This window comes from Lissotriton helveticus, chromosome 7, assembly GCF_964261635.1.
Source record: "Lissotriton helveticus chromosome 7, aLisHel1.1, whole genome shotgun sequence".
In the NCBI taxonomy this organism is placed as follows: domain Eukaryota; kingdom Metazoa; phylum Chordata; class Amphibia; order Caudata; family Salamandridae; genus Lissotriton; species Lissotriton helveticus.
The window spans coordinates 166050385-166077018 of NC_136068.1; the positions used below are offsets into that span (position 1 = coordinate 166050385).

Here is a 26634-nt window from a genome sequence, read left to right on the forward strand (position 1 = left end):
AAACATCATACAAGAAGTGATGAGTAGCCCATGTAATTCCCCCATAATTGGAATCAAGAAGCCTAGTGGCAAGTACAGAGTAGTGCAGGACCTGAGAAAGATAAACAAAATTGTGGTTCCTTGCTGTCCGATTGTCCCAAACCCAGCAGTGATTCTGTATCAGATTCCCTGGGATGCTGAATGGTTCACTGTGATTGACCTATGTCATGCATTCTTTTCGATCCCATTGCATCCAGATAGCAAATTTCTTTTCTCATTTGCTTTCAACAGTCACGTGTACGTTTGGAACAGGGTCCCCCAGGGGTACACAGAGAGCCCCTCTATCTTTAATCAGATCTTGAAAAAATGCCTGGAAACTTTAGTCTTACCTAGAAAGTCAGTTTTGGTGCAATACATTGACGACCTTTTGGTGGCGTCCAAAAGTCACAGGGATTGCGTGATTGACACCATTGCCCTACTGAATCACCTAAGTGAAAAGGGACATAAAGTGGCCCCTGAAAAATTGCAGTTCTGTTCAAAATCAGTGAAATATCTGGGGCACCAGATAGAAAAGGGAATCAGAAAAGTGACCTCAGAGAGAGTGAGAATAATTCAAAAGATGCAGTTACCCCGTACTCAGAAAGAAGTTAGAATGTTCCTTGGAGTTGTAGGTTACTGCAGGCAATGGATTGTGGGATTCGCAGTCCATGCCAAGCCTTGATAAAAATGACAAAGAAAGGAGCACCGGACCCTGTGGAATGGGATGTTGAAAGCTTAACAGCATTCACTAAACTACGGGATTGTCTGTGTACCGCTCCTGCTTTGGGAATGCCAGATTATTCCAAGGAGTTTGCTCTGTTCTGTGACACACGAGACAATTGTGCATTGTCGGTCCTAACTCAGGAACATGGTTTGACTAGACGCCCCGTGGCATATTTCTCTGCCACTTTGGATCCAGTGGCTGCTGGATTACCTGGATGTTTGAAAGCAGTGGCTGCAACATGCACAAGTTTAGAACAGAGTGAATCTATTGTCATGGGACATCCTGTAACTGTGTATGTTCCACATGCAGTTGTGATTTTACTAACCAGAACCAATACTCAGTATCTCACCCCTAGTCGGCTGACTAAATACGAGAGGATTCTCGTGGGTGCTGCAAATGTGGCCATCACTCGGTGTAATATACTGAACCCAGCCACTCTACTACCTGACTCAATGGTTTTAGAAGACCAGGGAGAGAACGAGCATGACTGCATTGACCTGACAGAATTCAGTACTAAACTCCGCCCAGACATTAAAGAAACACCCTTGCCTGTACATGATGAAGAATGGTTTGTGGATGGTTCATGCATGAGACATGAACTTGTAGGCCTAAGTGCTGCCTACGCTGTGGTTGCGTTAGACAAAATTAAAGAAGCATCCTGTTTATTTGGAGTAAAGTCTGCACAAGTAGCCAAACTAATTGCCTTGATAAGAGCTTGCAAATTGGGAAAAGACAAAAGAATAACAGTGTATACTGACAGCCAGTACTGTTATGGGGTTGTGCATGACTTTGGCCAGTTATGGCTACAAAGAGAATTCCTGACTTCATCAGGTACCCCCATTCGAAATGGAAAAGTTATCCAAGACCTTCTAGAGGCAATCCAATTACCAAAGGAATTGGCAGTGGTCAAATGTGTTGCTCATAAAAAGGGCCTTGACCCTGTGTCATTGGGAAATGATTTTGCTGATCGGGTAGCAAAACAATGTGCTATGGATCGCATGTCAATGAATATCAGACGGGGTGGGACTGGAAACAGCTGCCAACTTATGGTGTTTGAAGAAGTGCCTACCTGGGATGAAGTGGGAGAATGGCAGCATGCTGTGCCCTGGGAAGAGAAAGAGAAGTGGAAGGGACTTGGTTGTCGACCAAGACGTGAGGATGGTGTCATTGTGGGCCCAGATGGTATGCATGTGTTACCTAGGAACCTGCTTGCCCCTATGGCCAGACTGATACATGAAGGATCACACATTGGTAGGGATGCCATGGTTCTGGTATTTCAACAGACCTGGTATAACCCGAAATTCAGGAAGGTAGCAGAATCCCTTTGCCAGAGGTGCATGACGTGTCAACAGTTCAACGCTGGCAAAAGAACAGTAGTTGAACTGGGAAAAATTGGAAAGTCAGGGGGTCCCTTTGTGAGAATACAAATTGACTTCATCACCATGCCACGCTGCGAGGGAAAAAGATATGTCCTTGTAGTGGTCTGCCTATTTTCAAAATGGGTGGAAGCTTACCCTGTCCCACAGAGTGATGCCTTAACAGTAGCCAAATTGTTACTACGAGAATTGATACCTAGGTTCGGGGTGCCAGTCACTATTGAATCAGATAGAGGCGGACATTTTCAGAATGAGGTGATGGACCAACTCTGTAAAGCGTTTGGAATCACACAAAAGGTGCACTGTGCACATCGTCCAGAGGCTTCTGGAGTGGTAGAGCAGATAAATGGCACTATTAAATCGAGGTTGGCCAAAATGTGTGACTCAACTGGAATGAATTGGATTACTGCTTTGCCTCTTGTTCTGATGGGACTCCGAAGTATTCCAGATCGGAGAACAGGCCTGAGCCCCCATGAAATTTTGATGGGAAGAGTGATGAGACAAGCATGGGTACCAGGAAACAAACTGTTAAGCATTTCTGATGATTTGGTACTTGAGTACTGCAGGAAACTGGGTGACCAAGTGCGTTCTATCTCTCGCCAGATTGGGAAAGACGCCGTCGCCAACCCGACAACTCCAGTTCACAAATTGGTTCCAGGTGACTGGGTTAGAATAAAGAAGCATACTCGTTCGAGTTGCCTTGCACCGAGGTGGGGAGAAAAACGCCAAGTAATACTGGTGACCACGACAGCAGTGAAGTGTGCAGGCATTCCCAGGTGGATCCATGCCAGCCATACTCAAAAGGTAATTCCAGACAAGGAGCCTGGAGCTGAAGGTTGTCCAGCTGAGGGGTCTGTGGATGTAGGTCCTGAAGTAGCTGAAGACGAACAACCGAGCACCAGTCCAGCTGAGGGTCCTGCTGACGTTGGTCCGGAAGTAGCTGATGACGAGCAACCGAGCACCAGCCAAGATGATTGGATACCTATAATCGATTTCATTGAAGACCCAATCAGAACAAGAGAGCGAATCTACGAAGATAGAGAGTGGAATAGAGAGGTCGAGACAGGCACAGGCGAAGACCCTCAGATCATTGAGATTCACATCAAATCGGAGGACGAAGAGGGAGGTCAGACAGGGACAGAACAAGTGATCGATACTCCTCCACTGACTCCTGATATTGAAAAGGGACAGACTAGAACTAGTACAAAAGTTCGAGCAGAAGAAAATCAAGAGATCGAAGTGCTTGAACAGGATCAGATAGAACTAGAAGAACGTGTTCAGGACACAGAAACAGAGACATTCGAAAGCCAGAACCAAAATTCACCTGAACCAGGCCAGCTTAGTAACCAGGCAGAAGAAATAGATACAAGACCTGGGACTAGTAAGACAGGAAGGGAAGAGACAAAAGAAGCGCCACAAACGAATGAAAACAAAAGAGCATTAGAAGAAAGTCAACTGACAGTGCCAACCAAAAGACTCAAGAAAAAGAAAAATATCGAACCAAGATACATTAAGAGACTAAGATTAAGAATAAAAACAGTAGAAGAGAAACTTGCTGACCGAAGAAAAAGCATACGAATAGCAGAGCAAGCTGGAGAAAGCTCCAAAAGAAGAAGTGATCGAATAAAAAGACTGAATGAGAAATACCAGGATCCTGAATGGACATATCTGATTCTGGAAAATTTAGAGGATCTTGATATTACTGACGAAAGCGACGGGGAACCGATTACTGATTACTCTGCAGAGGAAGAGGACGAACCGCCGTGAAATTGCTCAGCATAAAGGTACCTGGGCAAGGCCACAAAGAGGGGTTGAAAACTTCTTCTGAGCCAAAATGTCTGATTCAAGCGTGAGTGGTAGACCTAGCCGCAGTTGTTGCAAAACATGCTGCAAGGTATGTATATGTAGTATAGTTATAGTAATAGTAGTTTGGATAGGATTAACAGTTTTCATTCCTTTTATGGTAAGCAAAAATACTAATATTGACCCTACTCAGACAACCGACACTGAAGAACTGACAACACGAAGTGTAGAAAGACGTGAAAAAGCACTCAGACAAACAAAACGAGACTTAGAAGCATCAGATGAGGAAGGACTACATTACCACGGAGTTAGAAACCAGACACACTTAAATGTTTTCGCAAACCTGTTAGTGCATTATGTAGAAACTATGGAAATAGAAGATTGCTATGTCTGTATGAAGCTACCTACTTCTGTAGCTGAAGGCGTGACTTACCATCACCTGCCTCTGACATATGGGATTTCCTGTAGTATTTTAGCAAGCTTATTTTACAAAAGAGGACCGTTACAGTACTATTACTCTAACAATGACGTGATCTTTTCTGAACTTCCTATACGTGGAAATCTGAATCCTGTACATACCAAAGGTGACGTTACACGTTATATGGGAGAATACTTTCTGACTATAGGTACCATAGACTTAAATGAAGCACAGAGACAACTTGACCTGTTCATTACATGAACAAGAAAAAATATTTTTGAACATGGCAGAGAAGAGAAGAGAGTTTCCAAAGAAAGGCAAATGACAAAAGACAGAAAACCCCAAAATGGGCTGAGGACATGGAAAGCACCTCAAATGGCGGGGCAGGGCCTGCTTTGTTGCTGGATTTCGAAAAGAAAGGGAAACTCTGTCTTCATCGCGAGAAGACTAGTTATTATAATAACATTTTCATTGGTTCCAGTCAATGTGAACATAATTACAAGGTAATTGGAGGTTGGGGTTTCAAAAATGGGTCTGAACCTGTGTTTCCCGGAATTTATTATGTATGTGGAAACAAGGCTTATTTCAAATTGCCAGATCACTGGTATGGAAGCTGCTACTTTGGCATCGTTTTCCCGAAAATATACCACGTGAATGAAATTGCTGGAAGCAACGAAAACACTAATGGCTTAGCGCGTAGTAAAAGAGAAAGCGTAGGTGAAATAATGGGTAGTATTTTTAGTGCACTGATACCTGGAGTGGGAGTGGTTCTGAACACTCACAGAATTTGCAAATTATCCACAATAGTGGATGTGTTGTCTACTGACACGGCTCATGGATTTCTGCTGGTCAATACTGAAATGGTTGCGATCAGATCAATGGTTTTGCAGAACAGACTTGCTCTTGACACCTTATTAGCAAAAGAGGGCGGAGTCTGCCGGATGTTGAAGGCGCAACATTGTTGCACTTACATTCCGGACAAAAGTGTACAACTTAAAAGATATGTGAAAAACATTACTAATTTGGAAAAGGAACTCAAACCACTCGAGGTTGACAGTGCCTGGAAGAGACTGGTTGATGGTCTCTCCAATGTAGGTCATTGGTTTGCTAGCTTAGGTAAAAGCTTATTGTTTAAGGTACTGATGCCAATTGGAGTGATAGGTTTTATCCTATTTCTCATATTTGCCTGTTGCAAATGTCGCAAACACACAAAGAAGTACCAAGTGAATGCGAGATGAGTGAAACGGAGTGCAGATGAGCTTGAATTGGAAGAAATGAATAATCAGATTTAAAAAAAGGTGAAAAATCCTCACCCTACCAAAAATGAGAAAGAGAAACTGAATCGCCTGTTGGAAGAGATAGAAATGTACAAGGTGTGAAAGAAAGTTGGCATCTGGTTCCATTATTTTGTGATGATAGTAAATATCATCAAAGAGGGGATTGATAGAGCAAGATTTCGCATCGCGACTTGCTCGAGTCAAGAACCTCGAAAATTTATTATAATCTCGTACTCTCAATTGTTCGTTTTACTAATTTTATGTATTTTGAATGTGCGTGTGTATCATAGTGATGCTTGCCTATGTGTTTCACTAATACGAATAACCCTTGTCTTTTAAAATGGATGCTGCTTGAATTCTGATTCTGCGCATGCGTTAGGCATAATCACGTGACATGACGCAGTCACATTTGGAGGGAAAGGGTGCGCATGCGTAATAGCCATAAGATGGCCGCGCTTTCTAATAACGAGGTGAAGCTTGCACCGCTGCTTTTGTGATTTGTCTGTTGCACTAATAAATAATTGCATAGTATATTTTTATAGTGATAATTCATAAGTACACGATCATGTTATGTAGTTTACTCATTTATTTTCTATGTTTTAATTTGTTTTCGCTTACTTTTCATGTATCCTCGGCACGGAGGGGTGATGGGGGTTTGTGCGTCCATCTTGGAGTGCAGTACTGCGCAGGACCAGCCATGGCGAGGTGGCATTGAAACCGAGCCAAGAGAAGGTTGCTGCCAAGAAGGGCCTGGGAAGATGCACCTTCACCCAGCCAGAGAAATCAAATTGTGTTACATTATTAACAATGTATTCTTCCCCATTGTATTCCGTGCGACTTCTCATGGGAACCCCAATCTTGCTAGGCGGTACCCAAAAATGTAAATTAGGCCTTAGAAAAGTCTGTTCTGATTGGTGTGTTAACCCATCCTACCTTAGGACCAATCGAAATTGGGGATTCTGACACTTTGCAACATTGGGGGGTGGTACACTGACCCAAAAGAGTATATCTAGCCTAGGTTTAGCTAGAGAAATTGTCTGACTTGTCTGAATAGCTGACCTGTCAGTGACCCAACGCACTCAATAGGTGACTGAATATACAGAGCGCTGCGGAGCACTCTGTCCGAATTTGACCATAGTCTAAGGTTTTACTAAACCTTAAAGTGCTGGCGGAGCACTTTGCTGGGAAGTTCGCTAACCCAATCGGGGTTCTGACCGATAGCTGCAGAGAGGGTGGAGCGCAGGCGTTGCTTCCGAACTGCGGGTGCTGGTCGTGTCCTGGTGGTCCTGTCCTGATCCTAATCTGGGTTTCCTGTCCTGTCCTGGGGTGTCCATACTGCACCTGCTGTCCCATTGATGACTGCTATTCCTTGGGGTATTTCCTGTCCTTAACTGACCCGTGGCCAGGGTTGGTTTTCACACCAGTCTAGGTAAATATCTTGCCGAACACTCTAAACTGCACCTTTCTATTTTTCTGTCTTTGCTTCAATAAAGACATACCTTTGCATATGATAATTTTCCATGCTTTCCGCAACCATTGCATATCATAAAGTTATTTGCATTTAATTTCATAGCGTGTTCCTATGTTACCCTACCTTTTAGAAATCATTTTCTCTATTGCAGTTTGCAATCTCCTAATGTGGTCTATACTTTTCTCGTATAAAACTGACTGAAGTAGTTTGTTAGAAGTTATAGCGTGTTTTCATTTTTCACCCTTACTATATCTGTTAGGATTCCAATTTTCATTCACATTCATGAAAACTGACTTAGCGTGTTCCTTGTAGCCCTAGTTACAACTTAGATGGTTGCCCTTACATTTTTCCTGTATGGTTATGTACCCTTGTTACCTTGATTATCGTTTTCCTTTTATCTGTAAGCCTAATGATTTTTCAAGCCTGAATTCTAGATAAAGAAACTTACACCTTCCCAGTTGTCCGTGGTCATTTGATGAAACATCGAAGTCATTTTAATGTTGGGTTTTGTATTTTGCTGCCTTTGCTTTTACAGCTAGCTCCTGACCCATCGTGGTCATAGGTACCCGTAACGGTGGATGGTAAGTCGGGTACACTGGAAATAATCGAAAAGGGATTCCAATTATTGGTAGTGAATTGTAAGGTCATCTGATCAATGTATATGATAAATTGAAGTATATGGGCCCGAAACATAAGTGGTGAAAATATTGGTCGGGTGACCTGCGATCTCTATCAAAATAACTGAATTGGTGTACCAGGTGAATCTTGAAGTTAGACACATACCAAATTGCTAAACTTTAATATTGGCAATTATCATCGCAGGCCAAATAATGTTTATGAAACAAACCCGAGAGAAGAGGGAGAGAGCTCAGATCCCAACACATTCCTTCATGCTTTTCTGAACTACCATTACCTGAATTATGTGAATTAAATCAAGTGAGCTAAATGAGCCCACATTCCTAAAACGACCAAAAGGTGCATGGCCAAGACCCATCGCAATCAAGATCTCAAGCGTCTGACGCGTGAAAATTGATGAGAACCGATCAAGCAGCCGAGTGACAAGAATGATTGGGCCAATCTATTAGAATTTAAATTAATGTTCTCAAGTAGTGCAGTCAGAAAAATTAATTCAAGACCTCATTGTGGCCCTCGCGCTAACTGGGCTACAATTTCCCTTACATTTCCCTCTGCACTGGATATCTAAGATAGACATAAGTCGTACAAATTCTCTTCTCACCCATCATTCACCAGGATGATTTGGCTCTCATGGATGAGCGTTATCTAGACTTGTCGACTGGATTCACCCAGGAATGGCCAGGATACTGTGTATTAAATATGTTCTCAACCTTAATCACATCATACTAACAGAAGTTGCAACAATTCTGCAGAATCAAAGCTATTCAGATGACATTCATGACTGATGTCAGCATATTTTATGAAAGTCAGATTGACTGAAAAAAGCACTGAATGCAATGTCTGTGCTGCTACTTGTTGCCTGATGCCTACTAATCTGCAGACTTGATCCTTGCATGTTGAAATTTTAGGTCTACCAATATGGGATGTATGGATGTATGGATATGTATATGTTCCTCCGAAGAGTAATACCTTACGAACCATGAGCGGGTTCTACCCATGTGGAAAATGCAAGGCCTGCGCAGGGAGCAAAAGGGTGCTCTCTATTGAGGTGCCCGAAACTGGTAAGAATAATTTCAAAAAGGGGGTGGTGATGGACAGAGTATCTGAGTTAATCAGAACACTCCTACCCAGTCAACAGATCAGGGCTTGATCCATCACCGTTTTTTAGCTCACTGCACCATCCCAGTTCAGAACCTGGCTATATGCAAATTAGTCTGTCCCTGGCCCAGTGCATCATGGGAACAGGGCAGACCAAACTACCAAGCCAATTCTTCACTGGAAAGGAAACAAGCTTCCGGGGACCGGTTTCTGGCATTACAGCCGTCTTCGGCCCGGCTTGCTTGAATCCTGATGGTGCAATGAGCAAGGGACTCATGTCTGAGCATACCCTTCCACACTCATGGTGGCCAAAATAATTTCAAAAAGGGGGTGGTGATGGACAGAGTATCTGAGTTAATCAGAACACTCCTACCCAGTCAACAGATCAGGGCTTGATCCATCACCGTTTTTTAGCTCACTGCACCATCCCAGTTCAGAACCTGGCTATATGCAAATTAGTCTGTCCCTGGCCCAGTGCATCATGGGAACAGGGTAGACCAAACTGCCAAAGCCAATTCTTCACTGGAAAGGAAACAAGCTTCCGGGGACCGGTTTCTGGCATTACAGCAGTCTTCGGCCCGGCTTGCTTGAATCCTGATGGTGCAATGAGCAAGGGACTCATGTCTGAGCATACCCTTCCACACTCATGGTGGCCAAAATAATTTCAAAAAGGGGGTGGTGATGGACAGAGTATCTAAGTTAATCAGAACACTCCTACCCAGTCAACAGATCAGGGCTTGATCCATCACCGTTTTTTAGCTCACTGCACCATCCCAGTTCAGAACCTGGCTATATGCAAATTAGTCTGTCCCTGGCCCAGTGCATCATGGGAACAGGGCAGACCAAACTACCAAGCCAATTCTTCACTGGAAAGGAAACAAGCTTCCGGGGACCGGTTTCTGGCATTACAGCCGTCTTCGGCCCGGCTTGCTTGAATCCTGATGGTGCAATGAGCAAGGGACTCATGTCTGAGCATACCCTTCCACACTCATGGTGGCCAAAATAATTTCAAAAAAGGGGGTGGTGATGGACAGAGTATCTGAGTTAAGGAGTGTTCTGCCTAATTCAGATACTCTGTCCATCACCACCCCCCTTTATGAATCGTTTTGGCCACTATAGTAGTGGAAGGGTATGCTCAGATGTGAGTCCCTTGCTCACTGCACCATCAGGATTCAAGCAAGCCGGGCCGAAGACGGCTGTAATGCCAGAAACCGGTCCCCAGGAAGCTTGTTTCCTTTCCAGTAAAGAATTGGCTTGGTAGTTTGGTCTGCCCTGTTCCCATGATGCACTGGGCCAGGGACAGACTAATTTGCATGTAGCCAGGTTCTGAACTGGGATGGTGCAGTGAGCTAAAAAACGGTGATGGATCAAGCCCTGATCTTTTGACTGGGTAGGAGTGTTCTGCTTAATTCAGATACTCTGTCCATCACCACCCCCCTTTATGAATCGTTTTGGCCACTATAGGAGTGGAAGGGTTTGCTCAGATGTGAGTCCCTTGCTCACTGCACCATCAGGATTCAAGCAAGCCGGGCCGAAGACGGCTGTAATGCCAGAAACCGGTCCCAGGAAGCTTGTTTCCTTTCCAGTAAAGAATAGGCTTGGTAGTTTGGTCTGCCCTGTTCCCATGATGCACTGGGCCAGGGACAGACTAATTTGCATGTAGCCAGGTTCTGAACTGGGATGGTGCAGTGAGCTAAAAAACGGTGATGGATCAAGCCCTGATCTTTTGACTGGGTAGGAGTGTTCTGCTTAATTCAGATACTCTGTCCATCACCACCCCCTTTATGAATCGTTTTGGCCACTATAGGAGTGGAAGGGTATGCTCAGATGTGAGTCCCTTGCTCACTGCACCATCAGGATTCAAGCAAGCCGGGCGGAAGACAGCTGTAATGCCAGAAACCGGTCCCCGGAAGCTTGTTTCCTTTCCAGTAAAGAATTGGCTTGGTAGTTTGGTCTGCCCTGTTCCCATGATGCACTGGGCCAGGGACAGACTAATTTGCATGTAGCCAGGTTCTGAACTGGGATGGTGCAGTGAGCTAAAAAACGGTGATGGATCAAGCCCTGATCTTTTGACTGGGTAGGAGTGTTCTGCTTAATTCAGATACTCTGTCCATCACCACCCCCCTTTATGAATCGAAACTGGTAAGAAGTTGCGGATCAAGCAATTTATTACTTGTAGTACACCCCTAGCAGTCTATTGCCTGACTTGCCCGTGTGGCCTCCGCTACATAGGGAGCACTATCAATATGCTAAAATTACGGATCCTGGAACACCTAAGAGTGATCGATAAAGCCGATCCATCTTATCCGGTCGCCCGGCATTTCGCCGAGAAACATAACAGAGACCGTAGTAAGTTGCAATATTTTGGTCTTGATACCATCAGATATAACGTTAGGGGAGGAGATTGCCTACGACGATTACGTAGGCTAGAATCACGTTATATTATAGATCTTTCCACAAAATGGCCCAAAGGCATGAATAGCGGAGCGGAGATGATATTTCACCTTGGCAAATGATGTACGTGCTGTCTATAAGTCTTCGTATAGGACAGGCTTCAGTTTGTTGAACTTTTTGTGGATCTACTGTATGAATTGCATATACTGTATATATTGTATGTACCTAAGACAATTGACAGAACCACCAATATGATGAACTCAGATTGGATATCTGCAATTGTAATGGTAACCTATAGGTTCAAAGGGCTCTTTGATTCCTAATAGCACTTGAGCTGTGTATTTCAGTCAATCTAGATATGGCGCTTTCTTTATGTTGACCTTTTCTAAGTTGTCTTAGTTTGTACATGCTGACATAGACTCCTTCTTTTCATTATTTTGGTTATATATCCATTCAAGTGTATGAGTTGGACCCACCTCTAATGAGCTAGAGTATCCCTGGAGGACAATTGCCGATCCACGGCTTTATCTTTCAATGCAGCCCCAGCATAGTGATATATGTTACCTTTTCCACTATAGCGCGTTGACCTATCTACAGGTTATGTAATGCCTCATTGCATCCATTATGAGTAATGTATATGGTAGATTCTGACCATTACAAGATGGAGTCCGCTTTTGTGGGGAAGGATGTAGTCCTCTTTCTATGCTCACCAAGGGGTGTACACCTTACATGATTTGAATGTTTACTAAGATATATGTACCTGGTTGTGTGTGTGCATACACACACTGATGAAGGCAAATCGCCGAAACGAGTCTGTGGTGTAGCTTGTAATCTAATAAACTAAACTCCGTGAGAAGGAACCTCCCGAGTGCTGTTTTCTTTCCTGGGGATTGATAGATAGATAGATAGATAGATAGATAGATAGATAGATAGATAGATAGATAGATAGATAGATAGATAGATAGATAGATAGATAGATAGATATCTCCTACACATGTCCCTTTGATGCTATACTAAGTTATTGACAATCATGCCAGATTGCCATATCAAATGTTTGCACCCATGCATGACTCGCAAAAAATAGACCTACCCAGCAACAGTGGAATTATTGGAGACTACCTAAGGATTTGGCCAAATCAAGAGCTCTTCTACTTCTTAAAAATGTCAATCAGAGAACATTTCTAACCTCTTGTAATGGAACTGCATCATCATCATCACATGGACTATAAGAAACAGTTCGCAAATCCTTCTAGTTTTTAGATGGCAGCACTGGAATGGGAGGTAAACCATTCTCAACCTCAGAAGACTGAATGAGGGCAATCTCGCTGTGATAAAAGGGCACTCAAACCAGGTCATATTTACACATGCTCCTCAATTTAGATAGAACACATTTATGACCGTCAAATGTGGTGCAGTTGGCTGCTTCACCGATAGTTGGCAATCTGTACAGCAGGTTGTGACAAAATTAATGGAATACCCAAAGGCAGCCTGGCCATTCTCCTGTGCATGAACACCTTTCATCATTTAAGTGCCTACTGAAAGGAATGCATTTGAGCCTGGAATGTAATGCAAGGATAAAGGAGGCCAGGAAACCAGAGTAAGAGATGTTAGATTCTGCCCTGTAATAAAGATACTACCTATCTGAAGGTAAGAACTCTTATAAGAACTCTTATAAGTAAAGTACCACCAACTTTTCGTTCTTCTGGGTGGCTTCAACTAATAGTTTACAGTGGGATGGAACAAGGGCAGAACCTCTGATATAAGACTGTGCAGAAAAGGATTTGTTTTAGAATATTAAGACAGTTTGTACTCTTCCCAAACATTGCTGAGTAACCAATCGTTTATATATAGATACACGCAAACTTCTGCTGTCTGTGTGGGGTGGAGTCTCAATTACATTAAATGCTTTCATTAAGACTTGGCACTGATTTAAGGACCGAAAAGCTTAACATGGGCCTCCGCCAACAATGGATCAAAGATATGTGAAATGGTGATAGAATCAGTACGTGGTATTATGCATTATGTACATTAAGTGACCAGTCTACGATCATAATAAGTGGAGTGAAGAGTCTGTGAGAAAGTAGCCATTCTAAACCTGCAGTACTCCAAGATATTATTAAGAATACTGAGGTCCAGGCTAGCAAGATGCTTTTGGCCATTTTTTGTATGAGACTATTTGGACCAGAGTCTGACAAAATCCTACTTAAATAGTACTCATTCAGTGTTTACAACTCTCCAACAGGCCATTGAGGTAAGGAAGTGAAACTGCAAAGAAAAGTCTCCAAAAGGGAGCTGTACAATCTTTGGATAATTTATTTCTTTAAATGTAAAATATTTGGTGAAAGGGAAACTTACCCAATTTTGTTCAAGTGACTCATTTATCATTCTAACTCTATTACAGGGTGTTTTGGAGTAAGTGCAATTGAGTGTTTTAGCATATGGCTACTGTGCTGAAGGTTAAGCAAAAGACTATAAGAACTGGAACGCTGCACCTCTGCCAATTCAAACGGAGTCACATTGTCACTATGACTACGGGTGGCATGCTAGAGTGTCTGGATTATTTCTTCTTTATATAATGTCTAGCATTTGAGAATATAGCAAAAATAGATTATATAATGAGTAAGTGTTATATTGGAGAAACAAGCAGGAATAACATTTGCAAAACCATATGTGTACCATCTTTCTCCAGGAGCGACTGACCTACTATTAAATTATACAGCTTTAATGATTGCAATTGGATATTTTGAACAACAAAAATAAATGTATTTGCTAAGTATTGTATATCTGTTCTCATGTGAAAATGGACAAATACACTCCTGATGTAATTATGAAGAATCCATCTTGAAGAGAAACTAGCCTTCACCCTAAACCCACTTCCTCAACCTTATGCAAACGTTAATAGCTACCATTCCAAACCTTACCCTATTAATAATAGTAAATGCTAACATGCCATCACACAAGCCCAATCTTTATCCTCTCCTCAGCTACAACCCTAATTCTACAATGCTGAATCCATTAAAATGTGTTTCAAACTTTTTAAAGGGCTTTCCTCATTATTATTCAAAAGAAAAAAAAACATTTCATATTCACTTGACTTCATTTTTATTCATAGGGGATTTCTTCACGATCCTCTTTGTTTTCACATGATGCCTACAAAATATGGCTTCTTACCTCAATCTGCATTTTTAGATGCGTTTTAAAGTTAGAAAGAAGAGTGAGAAAAATTGCAAGTGAGAGTTCAAAGACATCAGGCACTGAAGAGACTCCATTCTTTGATAATGCAACACAGAGGTATTGCTTGATTGCAGTGATAAACATTTCATGTGTTCTGAAGACTGGACCAGCATTCTGCAATACTGACAGTAGAAGCTGCAAGGAGACTATTTTGGAACGCAGTTCATGGGACCTGGGAAACAGATGAAGGTAGAGAATTACTGAAGACAAACATAACTACCCTTTTCACAATTGTGACAAATAAATTACGCTAGGATTAAAAAAATAACAGCCCCATGCCACAAAATATATTAATAATGCAAGTTTCATAGTTGCACAATGACAAAGCTTTGCACAATCCAGTTTAAAGGCAAGTAAAATCAGAAAGAAGGAAAGAACAGCACCAAATAAGGACCAGCAGGAAACTACTTGGCACCTTTGATGTCACATCAACACTAAATAAATTCACCTTTGTTTTTCACATGCTTTTATTAGACAACCTATGACACTGTTGCAAACACATCTTTATAGTTAAGTTTGGCTAAGGGTAAACGTCAATATCTCATGAAAAGTTGTATTAGCTTAAAAAATAGGTCTGCAGTTTTCCAACACAGAGAGAAAAATAAATGTAAAATTGTAACATATCAATTTCTACAATGATTATATAAAATAAAGAACGAAATATGACTGACAGTAACATTATAAATTCTCTTTGAGCACACTTCCTCTCCACAGAAAATGTGCATCAGTTTATTTGAGGGTGAAGATATTTACTAGAAGGACATCTGTACAGTTTATATATTTTCCCTCCTCTGATTTAGAACTGGTATCACAAATTCGTAAACCATAGGTTAGTGAGGGTTGGGGAGAGGTAACATGCAAATGGCAGAAGAACACACTGCAAGAAAAATCAACTTTGCTAGACAGGATGTCAATTCTTGCATCAGTATGGAATCTAGAGTTTAATTGTGCTCCATCTGAACCAGTATCGGAAAGGGAGACTTATGGGCACACAAATGTCAATAAACAACAAGTCGGATCCTTTCGATGTCACTAGCCAACTATTTGTCTTAATAAAACTCTAGAGAATCTTTACTTTGAAGAAGTGAAGAATCAGAAAATATAAATGAAAAGAAGAATGCAGAGAAGAGACTGTTGGTTACATGATCATGATTGCTGGGAGACAAATGCAACAACGATGGTGAGATGAAATGTCAATTCTATGACATGTGGGAGTTAGTACCCATTACATGTAATCCTTCTGCAACTTAACCTACCAGCAAACTGTACTCTGGGACAAGATAATTAGGGCCAACAAATCTGAGTCCTAGTAAGGTACACAGGGGGTATTAAAAAAATAGTTTTGCATGCTTTCTACTTCAAGCAAAACTATTTCAGGATAAAGAACCATCAAACTATGAACCTTAACCACGAACCAATGGTTTCATCCATGACTAAAGGCCTTACTCTGACTCCAATCCATGGGGCCTAAAACACTTGAGCTTTAGTCCAGACAAAATAATTGGATATTGCACTGGCCTTAACATACTGCTTGAGGGCTAACACCAAGTTCCATTTTATAATGTTTAACCATCTACTGGAGTCTTGAAGTCTTATTGATTCACTATCTTTATGTCATAAAGATCAACTACCGATCTGTGTAGTCTGGCACCCTATTGCCTTAAGCCAGTATACCTTAGCTCAAAGCACAAGGTTGATATCTTATAAGTCAATAACAAACAAACACCAGTTTGTGGCTTTCACATTTGCTGTGAAATGGTGTTGGTGGTATAGATGGCACATACATTATTGGGGCTGTGGGTTCTCAGGAGTGATAGGCAACATGCAATACAGCACAGTGATGCTGTATCAGAAGCCGTGATATAACACAGCAGTTGTGTCTGCTGTACTTATGAATCAAGTAAAATTATCAAATTCGGAAGAAAGCCAAATAAAATCCAAGAAGCAGAGACCAGAGATTGTGTATGAACTCCAACTTAAACACTGGCACCTCCAGCACTAGATTGGTTATGATTACTAAACAATTCTCAGCAAATGTTTTTATGCATTTTAAATTTGTTTTGAAACATTTTGTAACCTGTTTACAATACTGCTCATGTTAAAGTTAGACTCTGCTCTCAATTCAGTATGTGAAAGTTCCATAAAGGTAAAGGTTTGCATGCATAAATGTGCTTCAATGCATATAATATAATGTGTTTATTCTCACTATGGGGAAAGTAATTGCTGCATGGGGAAACCATTTCCCCGACACTCATTAAGCATGAGCAGTTCCATTCTTCTATCACCAACTGCCTCTCAGAGAAACAGTCACATGCTTCAGAGTGAGAAAATGGCTGCAATAGGTAAATGTACACCTGTAAATTTTGCTCTAAATCTGCAAATCCAATAAATCTGTCATGTATGCGTGATTTTTGTATTTGTACTTCATGAATGCTGAATAGCACCAATCCAGATTCTGTGACCCAAGAAGCAGAAGTTCCATTCTCAAACTGTTTTCTCTAAACAACAAGGCGTGGAAAATGTCTGAATTGGTCCCTTCGTCGTGTATCAAGATGTACTAGTTGGTTATGAAAGTACTGATTCAGTGACTAATTAGATAGGTAAATTAAAGATGAACACAACTTGCAACTGCAGAGTAAATTTTGTTACATGAATAGGTCTTGAGCAAACAATAACTTCACACTTACTTGGGATCTGGAGGCCCTTCACCAAGAGGTTTCATTGAGAGTTTACACAGTGATCGAAACACAAGAAAAGCATCCTTCTGCAAAATGTGTGCAAATTTTGCCACGTGATTGCCACGTCCAGGATCCGATTCCTAACATAAGTCGGAAAGACAGTTGAGAATTTAATTTACAACCATGACACTGTTACAAATCAGACAACACTAAAGAACAAAAGATAAATATTAAATGGAGTTACTGTGTACAAACCCAATGTTGAACTTATTTCCGAATGCAGACATTGATATATATATATATATATATATATATATATATATATATATATACGCTCCACTTGTACCACAAATCTCGGGTCACTCGTCGGCGGGTGCTTGATACGCGATGGTACTCACGTTCAACATCAGGCTCTAAACTCCGTTTCAATCCGTAAACAAAGTACAGCACTCCGGGAGGTAAGGGCAAGATTTTCTTTATTCCGCCACTCTTAGCAAAAACAAACGCGTTTTGGACGCGAGTCCTTCGTCAGTGTCTACACGACAGGCTCGTGTAGACACTGACGAAGGACTCACGTCCGAAACGCGTTTGTTTTTGCTAAGAGTGGCGGAATAAAGAAAATCTTGCCCTTACCTCCCGGAGTGCTGTACTTTGTTTACGGATTGAAACGGAGTTTGGATATATATAGATATATATATATATATATATATATATATAATCTATATCTATATCTATATCTATATTCTCTTTAGCATCCCTAACAAGGCCCAAAAAGAATCTCTATACATTTGGCACAAAACAAGAAGGACAGTTTCGCTGAAAGAATTGATGTTATCGGAACATAAAGTCCAAGATCAACAGTGATGTCATTAAATTAGTGACTGAAGAAACCCTTTCAAATCAAAGAACAGGAGTTTTGGAAGGGACAAAATGGATTAATACTCTAAATATCCCTGCTACGCCACAATAAGCATTGATGTATTAGCATTCTAGTGAGTTGCTTGATGATCCTGGCATAGAGGGTGTTCCCAAGTCCAACTTGCTGGTGACTAGGGTGTGAGTGACAATTTGTCTAGTGTTTCCTGGGAGCAATTTAAGATCTTCCTCAGCATTTGCAGGGAGTGGAAGCGGGATGCACGGACAGAGTTGACTTGTCCGGTCATCTCCAGTTTAGTGTTAATGATCTTTCTGAGGTTCCTGGCATGGGTTCTGGGTGTAGGTGTGGGTCTGAGTTCGGCCACCCACCAGTCAAAGTCCCATGGTGAGGTGTTCTTACCAAAGATAACTACTTCGGTCTTGTCAGTGTTGATCTTGAAATAGTTGTCTTTCATCCAGTTAGCGACTTGGCAGTAAACTTGTAGTGGGTCTTGTTTCAGATGGAGTGTAAGAGCTGTGTGTTATCTGCGTAGGAGAGGATGTTGATGTTGTGTGTACGGATGACACTGGCCAGAGGGACATGTATGTGTTGAAGAGGGTGAGGCTCCGCAACGAATGTTGAGGCACTCCGCAGATGAGATTGCGGGCTATTGAGGAGTAAGGTGCCAGCTTGTACTCTATCCGTTAAGGAGGAGCAGATGTAGCAGAGTGGGTCATTTTTTGCCAATCACGTTCAGGCGCCTGAGGAGGATGGAGGGAGGGAGGGAGTGAGACAGTGTCAAATGAAGCAGAGAGGTTCAGGAAAATGAAAGTTACTGTGCCTCCTCTGTCAAGGATCATGCGGATGTCGTCTGTGGCAGAGATTAGTGCCGTTTCTGTATTGCGGTTGCCGAGATGGTCGGTGAGGAATTGGTTGATCAGTTTCTCGAAGATATTTACTGTTATGTCATGAGGAAGATGGGTCTGTAGTTTGAAAGCATGGCTGGGTAAACTGATGGTTTCTTCAGCAGCAGAGGTATGTTTCCAGGTGTCCAGGAATGTGGCTGAGTCGATGAGATATTGAAGATGGGTGCTTGTGGTTCAATGATAGTTAGAAGTCCTTTGGCGAAGGAGTAACCGGGAAAAGGGTCAGATGGTGGCCTGAGTGGATTTTCTTCACTGCAACAGCAATGTTGACAGTGGTGACAAGAGGGCACATGGTCAGGGTTCATGCAACCGGCTGTAATGGGAAGTTGAATTGCGTCAGTAACGGTGTTCAATGAGGGTCAAAGTTGCTGTAAATGGAGGTGATTTTATTACAGAAGAATTCCAAGAGCTTCTTGCAAAGGTCTTCTGATGGGGTGATGTTGCTGGAGGTGGCACGATGCGTGGTGAAATCTTTGATGATGATGAAAATGTCCTTGCTGCTGTTAGGGCTGGCATGCTGCATGCTTGGTGTTCCGTATCTGCTGGTAGAAGCGCCATAGCGCTTGGTCTAATATGTGTTTATCTGCGGTGTCTGGGCTTTATCTCCATTTAAGTTCAAGTTGCTTCAAGTGGTGTTTCATCAGCCTGAGTTCCCCTGAGTACCAGCTGGCTTGGGATCAGGCCCCTGTCATTTCAGGGGAGCAAGGGTGTCTGAACATGCATGATCTAGCTGTTGAGGTTTTTAATGGCTTTCAGCAAGTCTTTGGTGTGCTCTTAGCCGGTGCTTTGAGAAGGCAGAAGCCCACTCCTCTTCTTAGATGCATTTCCAGCTCCGGCATGCAGTTCCAATGGTTGTAGGTCTGTGAAGGTGCGGGGTGGGTACAGTGAAACTGACATGGGTGTGCTCTTTTCAGATCATAGTTGCTGGCTTGATAGCTAGTGTTGCTGATTGAGGAGAAAATCAGAGTTTGGGTCAATGTTGTCTTCTAGGTGAATGCGAAGATCTCCGAGGAGGATGAAGGTGCTACCGTTGATTATGAGGGGTAGGACAAAGTCCATAATGTCGCGGGCGAAATTGGTGTGGGGTCCTGGTGGTCTGTGTATGAAGGATCCGCCCAGAGATATGTGGACTGTGATGCGTATCTTGAATGTGGGGTGTTCCATGTAGCTGTTGGGGGTGTTTGTGGTGAAGCTGAAGGTATCCTTGAATAGGATGGCTACTCCCCTGGAGCGCTTGTGCCGGTGGTCTTGCCTAACGATATTGTAGCTGGTGGGGATGCTGTAGCAATGTCCAGTGCTGAGATTGGGTTTAGCCATGTTTTTGTGAGAAAGAGCAGGTCTGAAGCATGGTTGTGCAGTAGGTCTCATATCGCTGTGGCATGTTTGGTGAGCAAGCGTCTGTTGAGGATCCTACATGCGAGTGTGACGTGTTCGGTCTGTGAGCAGGTGGTTGGTTTGTGTGAGCGAGTGGGTGCTGGGAGCGGTTGGTGCAGGAGTGGTGGGTGTAATGTGCAAGAGTGTGCATGAGAACTTGCAGGAGGCACATGTGAATGCTCCTTCCTAGTTGTGCGTGCTGTGAGGCAGTAGCGAGGCGAGCACAACCAGGGTTAAGAGCATGGAGGAGCGCAGCAAGATATCATGGGTAGGGGGGGAACCAGAGTTTCTTTTGCTAGGTGAGGGCCCAGGCACGGAAGGGTGCAGATGGGTTTGTTTGTGGTGCGACAGCAGCATATCAGCTGCATGCATCTGCTTTGCAGCCACCATTATATAGGTCCTAGGAGCTGCCCTGGAGTACCGAGGGTGGGAAACTAGTAATGTCACTGACCATGGGAAACGATTGTGATTTTCCAGTTCCATGTTGCCCAACTTTCGGTTTTGTTTTTTTAGCAAACAATTCCAATAAAAGAAATGTAAGTTAACCTTTAGTGAGTGTGAGAACATGCTTAGGTTCCAATTTTACATGCTTTTTGTAATATTTATCTCAGTTATGAGTATCATCCCTTTCAAGATGAACCACCAACTGAAACATTATTTCAATATGCCTTCATAATAAGCTACATACACTTAGTCAAATTTCAACAGAATCAAAATTCCAAAACATTATTAAAGATGATTTTTGTGACTTTTTGTGTCCGATTGTACACATTCATACTCATTAAAAAAATGTATTCATTAAACATACATGTACAATAGGACCTTAAATTAATTTGATCAAAATCGGAGATGTAAATTACAATCTTGTTTACTCTTATTCTGACAGTTTGTTTGGAAGTTCTGGTGTTTATTATTGCCAAAATTATCTGAACATTTTATGGTAGACAAATGCCATTAAAGGTCTCAGCCAAAGACACGAAGCAAAAATAAGACATCAGGACTCCAAAGACAGGTGAGTCTATTAAAACATCCCACCCAATCAGGGCAGAATGTCCCAATTATAACAGTACCGTACAGGGAGATACAAAAGTTGTAACAAGAACTCTTGTGACTGCTTCTTACAGTAAAGTTAGTTGCTGATAGAGCTTTGCATATTACAATGAACAGACTCCGCAGTAACTGAAATGCTTGGATAATGGGAGCCATGTAAGATGGGGAGAAAGTCTGAGCAGCCCCTACATCCCCACTTGCTCAGCCAAACTGCTTTGCTCTTGCTGTTTTTGCAAGGCAGGTGTGCACAGGCTTCCTCCTGTTTCTGCTTGTGGTTCAGGCTGCCAGTGAATAATAATGACAGCAGTATTGAGGAATGAGGAAGCATCTGTCACTCCCACTTTCCACAGATGTAAAGGGAGTGACTGGCAGAGGTTTTGGTGGACCACTGTCACATTAACTGAAGGAGCTTACACAAGATTGTTTTAGACTGTTGCTCCTTCATTGCCATTGTTTCCATTAGAGTTTTGGGGCCAGCAAGGATGCACAAGGTTGGTGTCAACCTATTTGCCTTATTCCTCATGCTTCTAGAAGAGCTTTCTGTAATTAATTAGGCATTGCCCAAGTGGGTATTCTGGCTATGTGGTTGTATTATAGAGCATATTTAGAACTATCTGCCCAAGTAAGTCTAGAGACAACACAAATAGGTCGAATATTTCCTTTTCCCAGTTTCTCAATTGCTAGTGAATCCATTTTTGTCAAGTTAAATAAACTGCCTATCTTGTTAACTAACCTCACCCCGAATATTTCATTTGGGCAGAGGGACATATGGGGCAAGGCAAGGACATGCCATCTCCTGGGGGTTAAGTGTATGAGCAAAATACCTTTCCTCCTGAAAATAAATCCAACTCACATTATGTTGTTCAGGAAACATACTTAGGTTCAAATCAGCCTTATTACATTCACCAAACAACTTCAGAAATGTTAACTCCATTCAACAAAATGCCAAATAACTCATGGGGGTCCTGGCTAAAATCTACAAAACTAAAAATAAATATTGGGGCAGAGGGACTTGGCATAGAGCATGGCAGCAAATAGTGGGGCTAGTTTATGGAAAAGTCTGTTAATGGAGATTATTGTTAATCACTAAAATATATAACAGTAAAGCTGAAAGGGTATTGTTATGATTTCAAAGTGTAAAAAATTCAATACATGCCAGCATAAAATATTTTCACACAACAATATACTTAACTACAGCTTTTCACCTAGTGATTTAGAAAAATATGGGAGACACTGACGATTTTGAGATAATTATATTATAGTTTTTTCCTCTATAATTTTTTCATTATGTCATACAGAAATGGCTTTAACATTGCCATACAGTTATGGCAATATGGGTAGTAGAACAGAGCAAACCCAATTACAGCCTAAATGAACCCCCTATCTTAGTCCCTCAAAGTTGACAAAAACAATTGTGAGACACTTAGCAAATTTTAGATTACATTAACTTTGTCATTATATGACATAAATGTGACTAGAGTGCTTCTCTCACAGTGTTGACAGTAGGAGTAGTGGGACACTGTAAATTAACCCAATCACAATGTCTCAAAGTGGACGAGTATTCGTAGAAATATCTGGGTATTTTTTAAATAAGGATCAGCTAGACAACACATGGGCACAAGACTACAGTGAGACATGAAGATGGTTGAAAAGTAATATTTGGGGACCAGTGGAGCCGGAAAGGTTCCAAGCCGGAGGTCAACCTTTGATGAAGTAAGGTGGATGGGAGGAGACATTTTTCATTAATGAAAACAGAAAGGATTGAATTTTTAAATGCTGTTCTTGATCGCTCCACACTGTGCGACAATAAGATCTGCATGCCTTGCTTAACGCCATGGAACATAAAAGAAAAAGCTAACTTATGCAAGGATAACATCAGATTTCGAGGTTAAACGACGCATGCTGTGAACCAGCCATTTTTAATGACTGAGTTCACTGTTTTTATTTTAAAGGTTCATCAAAAGAAGGTGCACAAGAAATTACCACTGAATATTCTTCTTTGGTGTGCACTCATCACAGTGAGACACAATAGAAAATTACAGTGCTTTTTCTGCTAATCATGTCTCTCTAGTACCAACAGATAACCTACTAGGAATGTAAACAGTAGGTCGGTAAGTACGACATGCAGGAATGATTGTTTGACAAAGCTACAATAAGTATACCCAAAAGCAGTGGGTGGTTTATATAAACCAAGAGAGTATAGTGGGATCAGCAATAGATCCTGATGAAAGCCAAGAGATGCTGCAAGGCATGGGTATATTGGCTAAAATAGGATGACCCAGATATGCTAGGAAATTCCAATTTTCCAAAATCCAAGTTGGATAAACATATTTTGCTGTTGGAAAGTTTTGTGCATATTTATCATACAAAGACAAAGATTTAGTCAATCTCAAATGTGTTTTCTATGGAGAAATATAGTACCAATATGCTCCAGTAAAGACAGATATGGAGTGAGTGGAAATACAGAAACACTCCTGGGACACTATGTGGTAGTTGTGAGGATAGCACAGAAAGCGCATCTCCGAGCCCCTGGATAGACAGCAAGTCACAGCACTCTATGCGAGGACACTTGCCAGTAGTCTTTTTGCTTTCTCTCCCGGTTTCTGTGAGCAGATAATATCATCCTCACAATACAGGGAGGAATGAGACAAGCTGGGTCTGGGTAGATGGATCCAAACCATTGGGGTAGACATGCAATAAGCAGAAGAACAGTACAGGGACACAGTGGACACAATAGTACGGTGGTGGGGAAAGGGAACAGAACATTAGCAATCACCAGCTACATATGCAATGTGAATTACTGTCAGTCTGTGATGCTATGGAGTCTAGTGGTATCACTTTTAGCCAGAGCAAGCCCGCATTTAGTATTACTAATTGTGAAAACCATATCCATAACGTTAATCAAAGCATGCTCTTCAACATGAATGGCCACTTCACTTGCTCTACGTGCATGGCAAAAAAAAACACTTCTTTGCCAGTGATGGAATTGGAGGAATTTTGTGACTATTTAACCAGCTACTTCGAGTCAAGTCGATAACCTTCCTATAACCGCCACCTATGAGCATTAAACACCATTATGGTCATAACACAGAAAAACACATATAAACTGCTGGTGTCTGCATTACAAATTTGTTACTGCTGAATCCTGCTGTGACAAAACTATTCTATAACAATTTGAATGACAAACACATGATATGGGACTCCTCCCGTACAGCTTTTCTACTTCTTGCTAATCAGTACAGAACTTTCCAGAATGAAACTTCTGTGTATGTACTTAAAATATTTCATACAGATTTGTCAAAAGGGGGTAAGGTAAAATGGTACAAAAAGCAGTAAGATAATCAGATCAAATCTATATAAAAAAACGTTTCATTTTAAACGTTATTTTTTTAAGGTTACACTTGATGTAGTTAAATAAGTATTTCAAAATTATTCAAGAAAAATTATTGTCCTACCAAATAATCAGTTGATGATACAGATTGCCCATCATCTGCTAATCCATTGGCCTGAAAAGTCTCCACAACACCAGTATGGGATATGTCGCCAGCTTCTGATTCCAAGTGTTTTTTCACAGTTTCTGGTACAAAATGTTTTTCTTCCGATTCTTAAAAATAGAAAATAAAATTACTTGATTGTTCATCATAATATCTATTTTATTCAATTTTTTATGTAGAGCAATTTGGGGTAACTGATTTCTTCATGTAAATGGCTGAATGATTTAGGTATATAGGTGAAGTAGGTAACAAATAAATAAGAATATCCCTCAAAAAATACATAATAGCACTGTAGAAAAAACGGGAACTTTTCAGAAGAGAGTTTAATTGGGATACAGTTCCATAAAGGTAAGGAGTCTCTAGGCAATGGCCAGCCGCTTGACAAAGTAGACCTGCTTTCTATTCTCAAAGAGGACTCCTCACATCTTATTTTGCCACAGATTAGCACCCAACAGACTTCTACTTGCTAATAAATATCATTTATAAAGAACATTGTGCTAGTTTGCTTACTTTAAAAAGGACTGAATGCTACACTAATAAGCATTGGCGCTGCACGCATACACTTGAGGGTACACCAAAAAATTACTGCATAATAGACCAGCTGACATAACCACATTAGGATGAGTTGGAAAGCAGTTAAGTCCTTAGAGCTTGTTTGTCCAGAGAGGTAAAACTAGAACCTTCTCTTGTCCTCAGACAGCAATCCAGAGCCAGAGGCCCACACATGTAATGACCATGGAAAAGTACAATCATGTTTTAATTATCTACAAAGCATTAAAATAAAAGACTGAAAACATTTAACTAAGACACATGCAGTAGTTCACAATCATATCAGCAACACATGGCTTACGATGTTTTATCAATGGATGCATTATAACTTGGAGTGTTTTGAATAAGCAAACCCTGGTTTGTTAGGTAGGTGATGGAAAGAGACATCAGAAGTAAATTGAAGTCTGAGCATCCTAGGCTATCATTACAGTCAAAAACGATGAATCCAACCAATATTGACTAATAGATAGCTGTTAAGGCATGAATTAAGTATTTCATAAATCTCTGAAAGAACTTGGTGTGCCCTCCACTAGAAAAATTCTATGGAGATCAAGGATAGTCGATAATGAACATGACAACCGAGGGTGTGCGAGGCCATACTTTTCATTTTTTTTAATTGACTTCCAGAGTACAACAGAGATGGATTTACTATGGGTTCTCTCTTGACAAATCAAAGAAAGTTATAGTTCGGTCTTCAAAAAACAAGGAAAATATCTGGTTGATGACCATAGTGTCTCATTCGCTTTGTGTGACATCTTGGATGAGTCTGGCAACAGTGTTATGGAAGGTTTAGAGTCTTTGAGTGAGTTGGTTAGAGGTGCCAACGTACAGTGCATTGCTGTAGTAGAGTTTGCTGGTGGTGAGGGCTTGGGTGACCAAGCGTTTTTTGGGTGTGGGGAGCCGTTTGAAGAGCTTGAGAAGCATTCTGAGGATGTGGAAGCAGGATGCGCTCACACCGTTGACCTGTTTGTTCATTGTGAGTTTGTTATGAAGGATGGTGCAGAAGTTTCTGGCAAGGTCTGTGGGGTGGGTGCGATACCCAGGTCGGGTGACCACCAGGAGTTGTTCTAGGGGGAGCTTTTACTTCCAAAGATCCAATTTCCAAAGAGCAGTATTATCTGTTTTGTCCGGCTTGAGTTTTAGGCAGTTCTCTCACTACCAGTACACCACGTTGGGCATGCAGGCTGTCAAGATGGTCCTGGTGGTGCTGTTTGTGTCGGTGAGGGAGACGATGAACTGAGTGTCGGAAAAGGAGACA

At 41.6% G+C, this 26634-nt stretch overlaps 1 protein-coding gene across 1 annotated transcript in view; it reads right to left on the bottom strand.

Annotated features, from left to right (window-relative positions):
- The window catches only part of ARFGEF2 (ARF guanine nucleotide exchange factor 2), a 509782-nt gene that overhangs the window by 317345 nt on the left and 165803 nt on the right, over nt 1–26634 (bottom strand). Inside the window, exons 8-10 of the mRNA XM_078651859.1 lie at nt 24789–24937; nt 17137–17267; nt 14387–14621 (exon numbers count right to left, since the gene is read on the bottom strand). Coding sequence (XP_078507985.1) covers nt 14387–14621; nt 17137–17267; nt 24789–24937 — 515 coding nt within the window. The remainder of the gene's footprint in view (nt 1–14386; nt 14622–17136; nt 17268–24788; nt 24938–26634) is intronic.